A 16,124-nucleotide genomic window follows, 5' to 3' on the forward strand; every position below is an offset into this window, starting at 1 on the left:
ATATATAATGTATATATATATATATATATATATATATATATAATGATTGCCTACTACAGGACGTGTGTGTGTGTGTGTGTGTGTGTGTGTGTGTGTGTGTGTGTGTGTGTGTGTGTGTGTGTGTGTGTGTGTGTGTGTGTGTGTGTGGTTTCTCCGCCTACACACCTCCCTCTGCCTTTCTCTCATTCACACACACCTGTTTCTCCTCAACCAACCCTAACTCTGACTCTGACTTTCTCCTTTCTCCACACTTTTCCAGACACAGGAAACTGAAACTTAACTGGATCCTGGAGGAGAAGGTTGTACAGTTCAATGTCTGTGATGAGCAGAAAAGGGGAGAGCTGTCCGGAAATGGCATTGATAACTGGGTCCTTGAAAACAATAAAACAATAAGTCACACAAAAACCAAGATACTCAATAAAACATCAAGTACTGTACATATAGAGAGAATAAACAGAGGCTACATGCCAAGCAATATGTGATGAAATGAGGAAACTTCAAACGGTATATCAATAAAAACAGTGCCAGGAAACAAATCATTAGTAGTAGTGCTATTAAACTACATAGGAAGTCATAAGATAAGCTAATGTTTCTGCTGCATTTTGCAACAACAAGCCAATATAAGGAATAATGTGATACATAACTTATTTATCGTGAGCCATCACGTGATAGAACGGACTACGGATTACTGTAACTTGGAAATGTTTCTTGGATAAATAAAACAAGACTGAGGAACCGAAAGGTCAGAGTAAACTAACACCCAGATTTTTGGCAACCGGTATTGCATTTGCTGCCAGACTTCCCTTTTCATTCTGCAGATAAGAAAAAGAAGGAACAATTCCATAAGATTTTTCTTTACCAAAAGGGATTCTTTGTCGATATTCAACCAACTTTGTATTATAATAATGTTGGTAGTAGGTGTAAATGAATATGTTAAACTTTCTACATCTTACCAGTGCCCAGATCTCCCCACTTACAGGCCAGCAGATGAACTCTAAAGGGACACAAAATGTGTCATAAAAAAAGAAAAACGAAATTACTCCTCCGGTTTCTAGCTTTGAGAGAGAAAAGATCATGTTCTCAAATATTGATTGAACTTTCCTAGGCCATAGAAATAACATATTGGAATTCTTTATTTAGGTGGTGTTTGATTTATATATGTCTTATTTTGGAGTTTGTATGGAAACCCCTCTATCTGTGCAGATCCTAGCGTATCAGAGCAGTTGATGTTTTTTCACAACTGAAAACTCTTCTGCACAGATGTGTGGTGGGTGACGGTTACAAAATACCACAAGACATTCTGTTTTTCTTGGCTTTATGGGGAATGTTTTCATTTGTCCCTCCACCGATCTTACGTTAATAAAATGACTATAAAAAAGAGCTAGGACTCTCTTTTATAGGTTATGAAACAAAACTGGATTTTAATAGCCCTAAGGTATAGTAATTTAACAGAATCCTAACCCTAATTCTTAGAGAGAAATCAACAACACTATTAGATTACAATAATCTGTGATGAACAGGAAATGTTTTGCCTAAGTGTTTTTTTCTTTTGATTACGTGGTTTACACAAGACACTCAACTTTTCCTTTATCCCTTTATGAACTTTGGCCCCTGCATACAAAAGGAATAATTGCATGACACATCCTTATTTATCCAGATTTAGCCTTTATTAGATAGCGCTAGTGGAGAGATATCAAGTTACGAGAAACTGGATTCAAATGGGGTCATTGCTGTTCCTGATAAGCTCCTTTACCTCTAAAGACGGACACCCCTGGTTCTTTGCATTTTAATCAATATAAGTTGCATCCTGATCTAACGTAACTTAACTGCCCCTTTCTATGTGCCTATTTCTGATGTGCAAAAGCATTACTCTTTAACTGATAGGTTGACCTCACTGCCTTTACCTTTTATTATGTTTGGCTCAAAAGCAGTTAATTAATTGATTGAATTGAATATTGATTAAATATTTAATCATGCAACGACTATGGATCATCACACCTAATTATCAATGATGTATGAATATAGTGCACCATCACTGACAAGTCAAATCAAATATCTCATATATCAAATCAAAATCAGTGATCTGTCATGTGGTGTGAAGGTAGCAATCAAAACAGGAAATGAGTAGGTAACCGACAGCTACAATCAAACCTTTCACTTTCCACGTATCTGAAACAGTTTGGCCAACTTCCACACCACGAGAAAGGAGAGAAGTGAGTGTGTCTCACTTCAGTATGAAGACTTCATACTGGAGTTTTAGCCGGTTGACAAATAATAATAATAATAATAATAATAATAATAATGTGGTTTTGTTGTGGTAAAGATGCTAGATGGAGCTGGTTAACTGAAATAGCAATATTTTATTAATTTTTTTAGCAACCTGACCTGACATCATACAGTATCAAAAGCTCCAAATGTTAAAATGCTAACATTCAACTCAAAATGTCTGGCTTCAACAGTGAATATCAGGCTTTGAACAGCAAAGTTAATAAAAAAAAAAAAAAAAGAAGCTAAATCTACTGTAGGCAATACAAACGGCACATCACTACTACACAAACGTGAAGGTACTCAGTGCTAAATGCTAAAAGTTGGTGTACATGTCATGTTGTTTTGCAAAAGTACACAGTTGGAGTTGTAGGCATTATGATGATTATGATAATAGTCGGCAAACATGCCCTATGCCTATTCTCAGCGTTATCCCCTGATGACCTGTGTGGTGACCACAGCGGTGTTGCCTGAATGTTTGCCCCTGATCTTCAGCTCACGATTCATCTGGCACCAGACACACGGGTAACACCAGTGCAACTTGCAGCAGTCGTCAGAGCATGAGCCCTGCAGCAGGAGAGAGAGAGAGAGAGAGAGAGAGAGAGAAGGGATGAATCCAACCGTCAGTGAAATGAATGACAGTCTCGTTTTTATGGAGAGACTTATTTAATAAGAATAATTACTAAGCCTATTTAAAATAGTCAGCACATTTTGTTTTAATATAGCAGGATATTTACTGACAGTAAAGGTGTGAGGGAGTTTGGCTGTAGTTGAGTTGATTTAAAGCAGTAATAATCTAATCTTTTGAATTGGAGGTGGCGGAAACACCACGCTTCACTATGTTCACTTGCCAACTGTGTCTGTCTGCTGTTTGGTGCTGGCCAGGTAGTGTACACAGCTTTTTAGCTGAACACAGAAACAAGGTTAAAGAGCAGTGACGAGTGAACCAGAACAGGCATTATTTGCATTTTACACTGAACTCTACATGAAAACTATGAAAATGAAAACACCATTTTTTTAAAACCATTTTCTGCCTAGAACAGAATACATTAGCAATTCTATTCACATAATTAATCCAGTCAAACTTTGTTAAATGTACTGAATCAAGAGCTTTGATCAAACCAAATTGTGAGCTTATTGTATCATTGCACATCTAGGTGTCACAATCTGCTGCTAACCACACTCTCAAAATGGATGACGTGACGTGGATAAAACCACATTTGTTTTTTTATTAAACCATGACTACTTCATTGTTTGCGTCGCTTTACCAATGTTTAAATACCCTGAATGCACAACCTCTATTGTGCATATAATGTACAGTATACAATTGCTCATAAAAAAGGAGTGGCCCTTAAAATAGCAGTGATGCAATTAAATTGCATCCCACTCTGCAAATATCGTCCTCCACAACAAAAGTGAGTCTGTGTCTGTCCAACATGTAAAATCTCTTTGATGATACTGATGAATGATAAATGGAACCTCAGGGAATGGTACTTTCATTTTTTCTCTCTCCTTCACATTTAGAATTCAGTGCAAAATCTTAGTTATGTATTATCTATCAGGTACTACACAGTGACGACCCTGAGAACATTTCTAAATTGTTGAGAAGATATTGTTACTCAAAGTCTCTCAGGTTTGTTCCCAGACCTTGGATTAAAGGTATAACATGTAAGGGATAATATTATTCTTATTTTTCTGTGTGCTGGCATTAGCAATGAGCCTCTGGGCCCCACACCTGTGTGTGTAACCCAAAACCAAATGGAGGAAGTGTTGCATCTCACAGCTGCACTCACACATTGAGCAAAGGTAACCACAACTTCAGCTTTTGTTACTGGATGTTCTAAGAAAGTTTCTTACTTGTGTTTATGAACGTTATGTTGCATTGTAAATCAACTACAGCTATTAATCTACCATATTCTTTGCCATGTTTCTTAGAGTAAGAACACTTAGTCTCTGAGTAACGTATTCTGAATACTTGGATTACTTCCACATTGAATTGCATTTTATAAGTAGGAATGCAGCCATCACATACAGCTTACTAAACAGGCTTATTCTGGTGTGTTCTTCTGTTCCAACTGGCTGAATGTGTACCTAAACAAGCAGATAGATTTTTGTATTTGTAGTCCCGAACTGCATACTACAAAAATCTAACCGCAGTCTAAGCTACCATGAGCTAATTTTAGCTAACGTTAGCTAACATGTCAAAGGGGGCTAGTCTTTCAACGGCTCTGGGGCTAGTAAATCAGCATGTAGGAGAATGTAAAGTCGCACATCAACTATAAAATAGCAAGGTGACCAGTAAAACTACAGCAGACGACTATCCTTGGCTAAAAATAACTTACTTTAAAATGCTTCTTCATGTTGGAGGTGAAGTAATTTGGACGCTGAAAGGAAGTTGGTTGCTGACAAGCAGAAGTTGCACTGCAGTGCACAGTTATATTTTGTTCTCTCTTCTCTTTCTTTAATGTGAAATGCTGTTTGAATTTCGAAGATAGAAACGCATTCCTGCCCTGGCTCTGTTGTGCCGGTTCCGGCTCCATCTTTACCTCTATCAGTGATCACGCAAATAGCTAATTTTTTTGTTTTCATATTGGGGCTTCTGGGAAATTCCATACATGCTCCCCACATGTATACCCTGTATACCATGTATAATATGTTTCATGCTTCTTGCGTTCAGCTGTGCTGTGGACGGCGCGCTGCAGATGGCGCGAACCGTCTGGCCTTTCATACTGATTGCTTCTCCTCTCCTATAGCCAATCATTGCAAAATCGTCATATCGCCGTCTGCACTGCGCTGAACGCAAGAAGCATGAAAGAGCTTTAAGCCAGCCTTACAGGGATGCCGTAGCGTTTTCTAATGGACGAGCGGAGTAGGCATGACACCACACAACAGACATCCAGTAGTGGCATGCAGCAGCACCAGCCATGGTCACCGGCTGTCTGACACTGCATGCAGGGGAAGCACCAAAGACCACAGCAACCTTAAGGGCAAAAGAGAAAAAAGAAGAATATATAAACTCTGTTTTATTAAGACATAACAACAAGGATATATCTCATGCTTAGTTTGGGTGTCCTCTTAGAGCACAGTTGTGCCGAATATTGTGTTGAAATCTTGAAATTCACGCAAGTTTCATATTGATATTTCCAAGAATACTGCGACCAACCCAGTAAACCTGACTTACCTTTCTTTAACCTCAACTTAGATGAACTTTACCAGTTTTGCATTATGTAAAATGTTGATTTACTGGGTATTTCGAGTACTATTCATTCCTGGAAAACAGTGGCGTGAGTTTCCTGATACCTGATACTTTAACAGATAATGCTGAATTTGTATCTTTCCATAAAGAACACTGTGCTGTGACCACTGAGCTTCAGCTTTTATGCACAAATAGACATGGAGTCCTTAAAGTGCTCAGAAAAATAGAAATTTGAACATTGAAAAGCTCCTACTAACTGGATCTTATGGTGAGATTGTTTTCCTACCAGAGAGTTGAAATAGTTTATCCAAGGAGAGGAAAGAGTTTCAGTTGGTGGTGGATTTGTGGGTGGTAGAAGTTAGTTTTTTTTACTGGATCACTGATCATATTTGCATAGCCATCAACATGTTTACGTTACCCACAGCGATAACGATATTACCTCTCCCACTAATGTTTGTAATGGAACATTTAAGTGCCTACAGTAGGCTGGAAACAACGGCTGTGGTGATGAATGACAGAAATTTGTGAGCAACATAATTAAGGGTTTGTTGGGTTAACTTACAGGTGCCCATATCACTGCAGCAATCACAGAGGCCGGTGCTCCATGTCTGAGGGCCTTGGGTAGTAGTGGTCATCACTGACACCACATGGGATGGCTGCTGTTGGATGGCCATGCCTGGAGGATACAAGACAGAAATGGAGAAACTGGGAAGGGGCACGGGGGACTGCTCCATTCACAAGGATTGCTGGATTTTCTAGGGTTTGGTTAAGCCAGGGAAAAGGTCACAGACTGATTTGAAGTTATACTGTTTCACACAGTTATATGGGCAAAGTAGGCACAAAATGTATTTCACCTCTTTTTGACAAAAAGTATGTGGACACTAGGGCTGCTAGATTATGGAAAGAATCATAATCACGATTATTTTGGTCAATATTGAAATCACGATTATTTTACACGATTACTTATTGACTTTTGGAAAGACGTTGAGTAACGTTAGTACAGGGGGGAGTGACAGGCTGCGGCTGGAAATCGGAAGAAGAATGGGAAATAGTTTTAACATGACTTTAAAAGCGACATCCACCGAGGCCAAAATGCTTATGTTATCTCAATAGTTAGCTCGTTCTGGTTTCCTAACTGCGTCGCAAGTTTTGGAGCTTAGCTGGGAGATCCATGGAGACAGTTAAAGTTAATGTTACCGGCCCTACAGCTGTCAGTTATAGCTTCGACTTCATATATTACCTTCTAACAGTTTTTTTGTGATTGTTGCGGGCAAAATCCTTGATTATGCGGCACGTTTTCTTAAAAAATGCGATGGAATAGGTGGGATATTTATGCAATTTTATGCGATGAAATTGCAGGAACTTGCAAAAATTGCGGGAACTTGCAAAAACTGCGGTTTCATCATGGCTACATCGTGGGGTATGCAGCTTTTCGATGATGTTCACGTCGCGTAATTACGTGTCCCCATGGCAACAGGGGAAAATGGCTGCTCTTGTGTGAAGTAAACGCAACATTTTTCAACTTTCTGCTAAGATATATGTGACTTTTTTGCAACGAAAATGCGAGGATTATGAAATTATGCAAGCCCTGCATATTTTGCGCGGAAATCGGCAATTTATGCGGCGAAAGTGCGGCGTATTTGAAAAATATAAATATGCGCACTTTGGCTAATTATGCATTGAATTATGCGATCACATAATCGCGTTTTTCTGGAGGGACTGTTATAAATCAGTGAAATAGTAGTGGCAACACTGTTTGGCTTAGATATCAATGCCGTTAGCATCGTGGCTAACACTATTTTTTGTTAGCTAGTTTATGACAAATCGTTTCGGCTGTGCTTTCTAACATGACGTCATTGCGCTAACCAAGCAACGTTAGCTAGCCTTTACATGCTCCCGACCAGGTAAGGTGTTCAGCATAAGTTACCACGGCGATTGAACCCGGTAACAACTGATCCACCGTCGTGATACAGAAAACCCTGGGTTGAACCTGAAGTTACCTCGTTAACGCCAAATCTTTCTTCGTAGTACAGGCCTCTGGCCAGAGAATTTCTAGTAAGGGGAGAACTTCCACTCTCTGGATACTTCCAGCTTCTGAACTGGTTGCAGTTCCACTCTGGTTCCATATGAGGGCGCTCGCAGGCGAGTGCAGAATGAATGGGACTCTATGGAGCTATACCCCTCAAAATCCACTTATCTCAGGATATAATTTTGTCTAGTAATTTGAATGTTGCATTCAAAAGGGGAGGCAAAGAAAATACACACTGCTGGGTGTTAGATTTTTTTAAAGTTGCTTTTTTGGAGCTTAAAAAGCCTTTTAAAAATGTCAATAACGTCATACACATCGTACGGCCAGAGATATTGCTTTACGGCAAGCTCTGAGTCCCTTTCTTTTTTCTCTTGAGGCATAGACAACACAGCTGACAGGTTAGGCTCTCCCTGTTAATACACGTGCTAGAAAGAGGTTTGCTAATGTTTTAAAGACCACGCCAAAATATTCACTCTGACATTCTGGTTCTGCTTCGGATGCCATCAGGAGGGATCTCTGGTCATAATCAGTCATTCACTGACCAATCAGCATTCATTAGCAGAATGCTAGCGTGTTATGGGTAACAATGACTCAACCTGTAAGAAATCAAAAGGGCATAAGTACTCGTTCATTCAACTTTGACCTATAATCCATGTTGAACTTGCAAAAACTACAATCAAATCTGAGAATTCTCAACGACAATCGAAAGAGACAAATTTAGCCGTCTAGCTCCATACAGTCCCATTCATTTTGCACTGGACCGCGATCACCCCCAGTGGAACTCTGGTGGAACTGCAACCAAATTCGGTACAATGGGGCTGAATAGGGAGTGAACAGGCTCTCCTTAGACGGGCTCTGGCCAGGCTGATGTTGGAAGTCCCTCTAGTGGACAGAACGTTTAACAACAACCACATGCCTATTGCATTGGCATTGCATAAGTGTAGCCTAGTACATATTAATAACAGGCTGCATTTGAGCATTAAATATTCGAATATTATTCGAATATGAAGAAGAAAAAAAATGAAATTCAAATGGTATTATAGAGGAAGCTCTAGTTGACACCCCTGGCTTAACCCTACTAACAACTTTTAAACAAACAAGAAAGCCAAAAGGAAATGTACAGTATTTCTGCCTCAAGGTGCTGACATGACTTGAAGTGTTTGGTATTTAAGTTGGTGGATAATTTATTATTTCTCAAGTGATTTAAAATAAACCTAGATAGAGAATATATTGCCCACCCCAATGTTGTGGTGTCCTTGTACTTTTCGCCATCCAGTGCTTTTAAGCCTATACCTTAAAATGCATTATACAGTACTGTAGTAATCTAACAAAAAATGTCAATTGTATCTAATAGACCACCACAAACTAAGATGGCATCCTATGCATACGAAATACAGTCTAACGCAGTGGTTCTCAACCTTTTTTGTGCCAGCGCCTCCCTATCCATTATCCAGGTCCCTAACCACCCCCCATCAAATAATATGTAGGCTAATTGCCCAGAATATTAATAATTACGCCCTAATATAAGGCCTATTATTGTTGTTACAATTGTTATCACAAATAATCCGTGTAAAAAAATAATACAAAAAAGCCGTGAATATAGAAATTATATTTACAGGTGTTTAAAAAAATGCAACCATTTGACATTCACTTTAAATAACAGCAGCCAATCAGAACGACTAGATATGTAACATTCAAACTTTAATTAGGTATTACAAACACTAACAGTAGCCAATCAGAAACAGCTAGCAATTTAACATTCAAATCTATTTTTCATTCAAATCAAAATCTTTAATCGAGTTGTTCCAATGGAAAACAAGCTGGCACTTATCAAGGGGTAAAAGCAGAAGGATTTGCTTCCGAATGGAAATAGGTTTACAACCTTTGAAAGTTAGTGAGAGTCCTTTTTTAATGCTTAGAAGAGTATAGGTTTGCTATCGCCTGTCTTGCGAGTAAATAGCAGAAAAAAAACGTTTGGAGAAACGCAACCCCACATCGCGCTGCGTTTTTTTTTGTTTTTTTTTAAAAAAAGAAAAGAGAAGAGTTATGATACACCGTCTCGTCCAGTTGCAGTGCCGTGAACTAGCAGGTTTTAGTGTTACAGACCACTGTTTTTTGCAAGTAGTTTAAAGTGTAAACATGTATTGTTATTGTGAATTTTTGGTTTAAACTAGCTTTCAAACAAACGCCCCCAACGCCCCCCTCCCCCCACGAAATTTAACCCAAAACACAATTTAAATGTGACTTTTAAGTACACAAAAACAAAAACTTGAATTTATGCTTGAATTAATTTTAATTCTTTTAATTTTTTGTTTTAAACTGGATCACAAAAAACGATGGGGCTTGCACGACCACATGTCGTGCAAGCTAGCCATCATGGGTTATGACAAACTTCCAGCATATCTTGTTCTTTCTACTTTTAGGTATCGTTAACGTTAGAAGTGTTTTATCTGTTTTTATCACTGCAACTAGCAAGCGAATTAGCAAAAATAAAAGAAACAAATGTAGCTAACTGAAATAATGTATCTATAGGCCTACCTAATATTACATTACAGACGTTATTATGCTCACTATGGGCTCAGCATCGACTAAAGACTTGTAATTGTCCAATTTAGTCTTATACACAAATTTATTTCTTACCTTTTCTCTGGTTCTGTAAACTGTGGAAACTCAGAAGAAAGTTTGGTTCATTCAGCACTCAACGCTGCAAGTGAGTCAACTAATGTCCAGTGTGGCGTGAAGGTGATCGAGCTGCATCCATCAGTCTCAATATATTCTCACTGGCAGTGTATAACGGCTGCGTAGTTTCTGTTTCTCAGGAAAGCCTATCCCCTTTTCGGAAGAGTGACTTAAAGAAGACTGGCCAACTCATGAAAGTAGATAATGAATAGGCTATAAACAAATTGGACACAATATTATAATATTAATATTTTAATAACTTTAAATTGTGTTTACAAATGATAAAAGACAAACAATTCCATTTAGTAGATGCAATTTACTACAAACTACTCCCTGTGTAAAACAATACCTATCATTTTTGGTGCACTATTTCTTTTTACTCTGCAACATGAAGTTCATCTCATGGCTGACTTTTACAAATATGCAGCTGCACATTAAGGCAACATAATAACGCCACCCGCAGGCAGTGCCGGCGATTGCTATAGGCGAACTAGGCGATTGCCTATGGCGTCAAATGTGTTTGGGGCGCCGTGTCGCCCTTAGGTCTACTTCTCATTAATAATAGAATTAGAATAACATGCGAAATAAAACATGTTTATTAAACATGATCATCCTAGGGCGCCCCCTCAGCCACACGGAGCTCTGAAGCAGACCTGTGCGTCGCTTAGCGTCCACTCGCGCTATGTTGTGGACATGCTGCGGTAGACGTGTCCCATTTGTGCTCTGTGTATTTCTGCAGTAGGTCTACTTTCGGTTTTCCACCTCCGATGTAGAGCAGCGTTCAGCCACTTCCCTAAACTTTGTCTCATTCAGAGACCAGAGTCTCCATGCGTCACCATGCACACAAATCTGGAAACAAAACACTGGCGTTTGGGTTGCCAGACCAGTTATGATTAGACCAAATGTTGATGCCATCTAACTTACATGCAAGTGAAATGTACATACATTGGTACTCTATCGCTGACACAGCACTGTGGAGATCTGGCACTGCGAGACTGGGGAAACTGACTGCAAAACTCAATCTCGCCTAGGGCAACCAAAGGGCTAGAGCCGGCCCTGCCTGCAGGTCTGTGGATTGTGGAGAGGCAAAAAAAGTTGGACTGAAACTGAGGACTGAAACTATATAGTCTAGTGACAAATGGTCAAAAAGGGCTTCAGTTTTTGAGATACCCCTAAACCCAGCAATGTTTTTCCTCATCTCTAAGGTCTCCCATATAAGCTCTCAGATCTTGTGTGATTGATCTGCATTAGTTTCTATGCCTTAACTCCCATACAGACAGGCTATATTTTAGTCCTCTTTTTGGTTTTGGGGTAGTGTGTGTGTGTGTGTGTGTGTGTGTGTTTGTGTGTGTGTGTGTGTGTGTGTGTGTGTGTGTGTGTGTCACAGACACTTCTTGACTGATGTCTCCCTCTACTGTTAGCTTTGATGCAGCTGTTGGAGCACGACATGTGACACCTTTCAAATTCTTAACGGTAGTAGATGGAGTCCTGAGGCTTCAACTAATCATAGCTACAACCTGAGCATTTCCTCTTGATTCCCAATCATTTCTATTGAAATACAGGCAGCCCAGAGAGCAGCAACCGCACCTCTGATTGGCCAGCTGTTCCTGCTCTCAGCAGAAGGTGGCATCAACTTATAACATCTATCAAACATCCTACTGCTCTGTGGGTTAGTTTCAAGAGTGTATGGCTACACTATTTCAAAAAGAAGGGAGCCCAAACATGAAATGTAAAAAGTAAGGCTAAAGGGATAAATCAACTGTAAAAGTAAATATGATATAATACCGTAGGTGAACACTTTGAAATTCACTTTTAAGAATAAATTGCCTTTTCAGTCCAAAGATAAAATAAGACAGAAAAATAAATTATTTTTGAGTTGATTATAAATTAACGCTCAAAAAGTCAAAAATAAGTTACAGTATGAGGTAGGTGTGTGTGTGTGTGTGTGTGTGAGAGAGAGAGAGAGAGAGAGAGAGAGAGAGAGAGAGAGAGAGAGAGCGAGACAGAGAGAGAGAGAGAGAGAGTAGAGTGAGTGTGCTGTTGATTGTATTGAGTCAGTCTTCAGTGAGACAGTAGTGAGTGAGTGAGGATCATGCGGCGGACAAACTCTCTTCCCCATCAACTCCAGTGCTATCATCATCATCTTCATCGTTATAATTATTCAATAAATCCAACCGAACCGAACCCGAGGAATAATGTCAGCAAACAACAGCACGGGCTCAACACCACAGGTGTGGGACTACACCTGCGTGCGTTTTTACGTGTCCACCGTGTCCTTCTCGGTGCTGCTCTTCTTCAACCTCATCATCAACTGGACCATAGTTCGCGTGGAACAGCTCCGGAATCAGGCTCGCTTTGTGTTGATTTTCCACCTGCTGGAATCCGCCCTGGTTCACCTGGGGATGAGCAGTGTCTTCTACTACCAGATCCACTTGGACGCAAAGCCGGGCCGCTCCGCCTGCCTGGCCATGATCACCATTTTGATCAGCAGCGCCTCCAACATCCTCCTGACGCTCACGGTGATGGCTTTGGACCGCTACTGCGCAGTGTGCCACCCGATGCGCTACACCTCCACCTGCACCACGGGGCGCTGGCCCTGGCTACTGGGTGCGTTCACATGGCTCGTGGCTTTGATTATTCCCATCAGTCTGCTCCTCCTCCACCCGGACTCTCAGGACACAGTGGCCGGCTATAACGGGGGGTGTGGCCGGGAGCAGCTGAGAAAAGGCCAGCTGCAGAAGGTGCTGTTCATAGCTTTGTGCGCGCTGGTCATACTGTACAGCTACGCGAGGATACTGATGGAGGGGCGGCGGTTAGGGGTGCTGAATTGGCGCAACAGGGCCGGGTGCAGGACAATCGCCTTGCACGGCAGCCAGCTGGCGGTTTACATCCTTCCTAACTTTGTAAACTTCGTTCTCACGGTTTTAAACACACGGGAGCTCATTCAGCCAAAGACTAAAGAGCTGGCAGCCGTGGTCATCTTTGCTTTCTTCAGCTTAGCGCAATGTGTTGCGCCTGTTGTTTACGGTTTGCGTAAAGAGGAACTTATGGAGCAGTTGAGTCACAGGTTCCCCTGCTGTTCCCGATACTTGAAGAGTGTCCTCGGCTGGACTGTGCACGCCAACTGGCCACACACACAACACATAACACGGTATGTCCCAAAGATGCATCCATTAGAATTAGTTATCCATCCGGGTACCATTATGAGCAACTTTTCGGTTGCGAGCTGTGCAAAATCCTTCATGTTGGTGAGTCATACATCACGAGTTCTCACTTTCTAATAGCCTAAGGTCGTCATGTCTGTCACAGTTATTAATAAAGATGACAGCCATCTTTATTAATAAACCTGGAGATATTTTCACAATCTGGCAACCCTAAATTAGATCTGGCTTATAACTTAAAAATGTAAATAAAATAACAGTACATTATTTTGTAATCATTAATAAAGCTATATCAGAAAGTTGTATCATAGTGGAATGAATTTCAGAACACATGCTTTTTTTAACAGAATCATGTCTGTGGACATTTGCCTATGGAAAAAAATCTCCATTTCTAAAATAAACACTGTCACATGAAGTCACATGAAATGAAACTATGTGGAAAAACGTTCACCAGCTCATCCAAAACAAACGTGTTAGGTCTATATGTTTTTTTTCTTACAGGCGATATATGCAATAAACCACATATGGGGCCAGTAGCTATACAGCAATATATCACTTTCTTATGCCCGTTATATTTAGTAATTACTGTTTGATAAAACTGCATATCTGTTTGCCACAACTCAAACGCACCTCCACACATTCATTTACAATTAAAAAAAACACAAAAAAAGTTACACTCTTCTGTCCAAATAACATATTGTATAATTAGGTGCTATGCTGATCACACTAAGTATCTTTCATGACCAGATCAAGATCTGTTGAAGGAATAGTTCTACATTTTGGGAAATACATTCATTCAGTTTCTTGCCAAGTGTTAGGTGACAAAATGAATACCACTCTAGCCTACAATACGATAGTTAGACTCCAGCAGATGGTTAGCTTAGCTTAGCATAAAGACTGGAAATGGGGAAACAGCTAAATCTGAAAGAGTGTTACCAAACAAAGCAGGCAACAATGTTTCCAAAAATATCAAACAATTTCCTAAACAGAGGACAATATTAGACAGCACAGGAAACCCAGCAGTATTTGCTTCTACGGTATCGTTCTTTATGTTAACTTTAAAAGACATAACATTTTAGGTCAGGCACTTAAGTACTACTACACTACTGCCTTTTGTTATGGGGTCACAACAGTTAATCAGACCTGAGACCCTGAATACAAATATTACTTTTATACACCTGAAGCAACTCATCAGGAGAGCATTGACTTCAGCTTAACTTAATTGGCCTGTCCTTTAATTTAAAAAATATAAATAATAAACATTTGATAACCAGAAAGAGGATATAGCCTAAGTGTTAAATGCAACAGATAATATATATATATATAATATATATATATATATATATATATAATATATATATATATATATATAGAAGGGTGATTAATAGATAATAGATAAGGTCACTTGATTGAAAGAAACGTGTGAAACTAGTTGATTTGCATGTTGTTTGATATCACTATGACTCCTGCTACTACTAAAATGGACATTTGTTACAAGATTTGAGGATGAAACCACCGTATATCTGTTTTGTATATTTCAACGTGTTAGACATTTCACCACAAGACAACAAAAGGTGTACATGAGGTCATTGCTGAACCTATAGTGCTATTTCAGTTTCTTTTTACTCTCTTTTTCCCCTCAGGGAGCGAACATTTACAGCACAGACGATCATCTCCCTACAGGTCCCGCAAGTCCCAGAGCAGGAGGAAACAATGCCAATGTCAGTCAGGAGTTCCTCACATGATTTAGACTCATGTCAAGGTGATAAAGACAATGCCTGATGGGAAAAAGCAGGTACATTTCAGGATCCTGACCGTCACAGGATTATATGGAAAAAGGGGCTCAGCACAGGCCTAAAGGGAACTAAGGAAGCATCCTATAAGGTTGTTTACCTCACCAGAGAATGTGCATCATTGTCACACCAGCACGTTGCACTTGAGCTTTTGTCAGGGGAGCACACATGCTGATTCACATTGGAGCTGCTCAGTGGCCAACAGCAGAAGACAGTATGGTTTCAGAATCAGTGGTCAGGTTGCTTATTGTGCATTTACCGGCTGGTCCAGAGATTTAAGCCTCAAGTCTTCAGGCCACAAGCTGACTTCTCTGACCCTAAGACCACAAACAGCCCTGCACCTCCATTTGGGATTTAAATGATTGGGATGGAGGATATACTTTGAACAAATCACTGGTGAATGGCGTTTCCTTGTGTTCTCAATCATGTGGATATTAAAAAATGTGAGTTTAATGGCCACTTGTATATTTCCAGCACCCTTTAAGAGAGGGGAGGTCACACGCGTCGCTTTCTTGCTGAGAAGATGAGACAAGAAGAAACTGTGGACGGATAACCAAAGTATTGTTTCAAGTAACAAAATGAGCGATAAAAGTGTTGATACAAAAGAATTAATCCATCTAACATTATCTCATAGTCATCTCTAGTTCATTTCAACACAAACATTTGTTATTTACCATTGAAGGCTCTTTTTACATTTTAACATGCATAAACAGAATAGTAAAAAGAAACACCTAATATTTTACAAATGATTTGGTGATTATTGAATGTATTCAAAAATAAATCAATCATGACACATTTCTCTCCTCTACATGACAATATATTAGTACTAACAGTGGGTTCAACATTGGTGATGCTGGCGCTGGTATGACTGGCATAAGATCAAAATTAAGGTGGGAAGGTGGGATTTTGTTAGCTTAGCCGTTTCCCGTTTTTAGTTGTTATGCTAAGCTAAACAAACCATATCATGGCTTTAACTTTACATTTAATTGAGTGAGACTGTT

The 16,124-nt window shown here is 39.8% G+C and overlaps 2 protein-coding genes across 2 annotated transcripts; one reads left to right on the forward strand and one right to left on the reverse strand.

Moving 5' to 3' along the window:
* Nucleotides 1-2,340: 2,340 nt before the first annotated feature.
* ponzr1 (plac8 onzin related protein 1) lies at nucleotides 2,341-10,860 on the reverse strand. The gene is made up of 4 exons (XM_078276531.1): nucleotides 10,131-10,860; nucleotides 6,024-6,137; nucleotides 5,100-5,245; nucleotides 2,341-2,832 (listed from the first exon to the last, which is right to left on the reverse strand). Exons 2-4 carry the CDS (start codon nucleotides 6,133-6,135, stop codon nucleotides 2,695-2,697), a joined length of 396 nt encoding a protein of 131 aa, XP_078132657.1. The 5' UTR covers nucleotides 6,136-6,137; nucleotides 10,131-10,860; the 3' UTR covers nucleotides 2,341-2,694.
* A 1,352-nt stretch (nucleotides 10,861-12,212) lies between these two features.
* On the forward strand, nucleotides 12,213-15,916 carry LOC144534544 (olfactory receptor 2A25). The gene is made up of 2 exons (XM_078276530.1): nucleotides 12,213-13,320; nucleotides 14,974-15,916. The coding sequence occupies exons 1-2, from the start codon at nucleotides 12,365-12,367 to the stop codon at nucleotides 15,110-15,112; spliced, it is 1,095 nt and encodes a 364-aa protein (XP_078132656.1). The 5' UTR covers nucleotides 12,213-12,364; the 3' UTR covers nucleotides 15,113-15,916.
* Nucleotides 15,917-16,124: the final 208 nt, after the last annotated feature.

Source organism: Sander vitreus, chromosome 19 (assembly GCF_031162955.1).
Source record: "Sander vitreus isolate 19-12246 chromosome 19, sanVit1, whole genome shotgun sequence".
Lineage (NCBI taxonomy): Eukaryota > Metazoa > Chordata > Actinopteri > Perciformes > Percidae > Sander > Sander vitreus.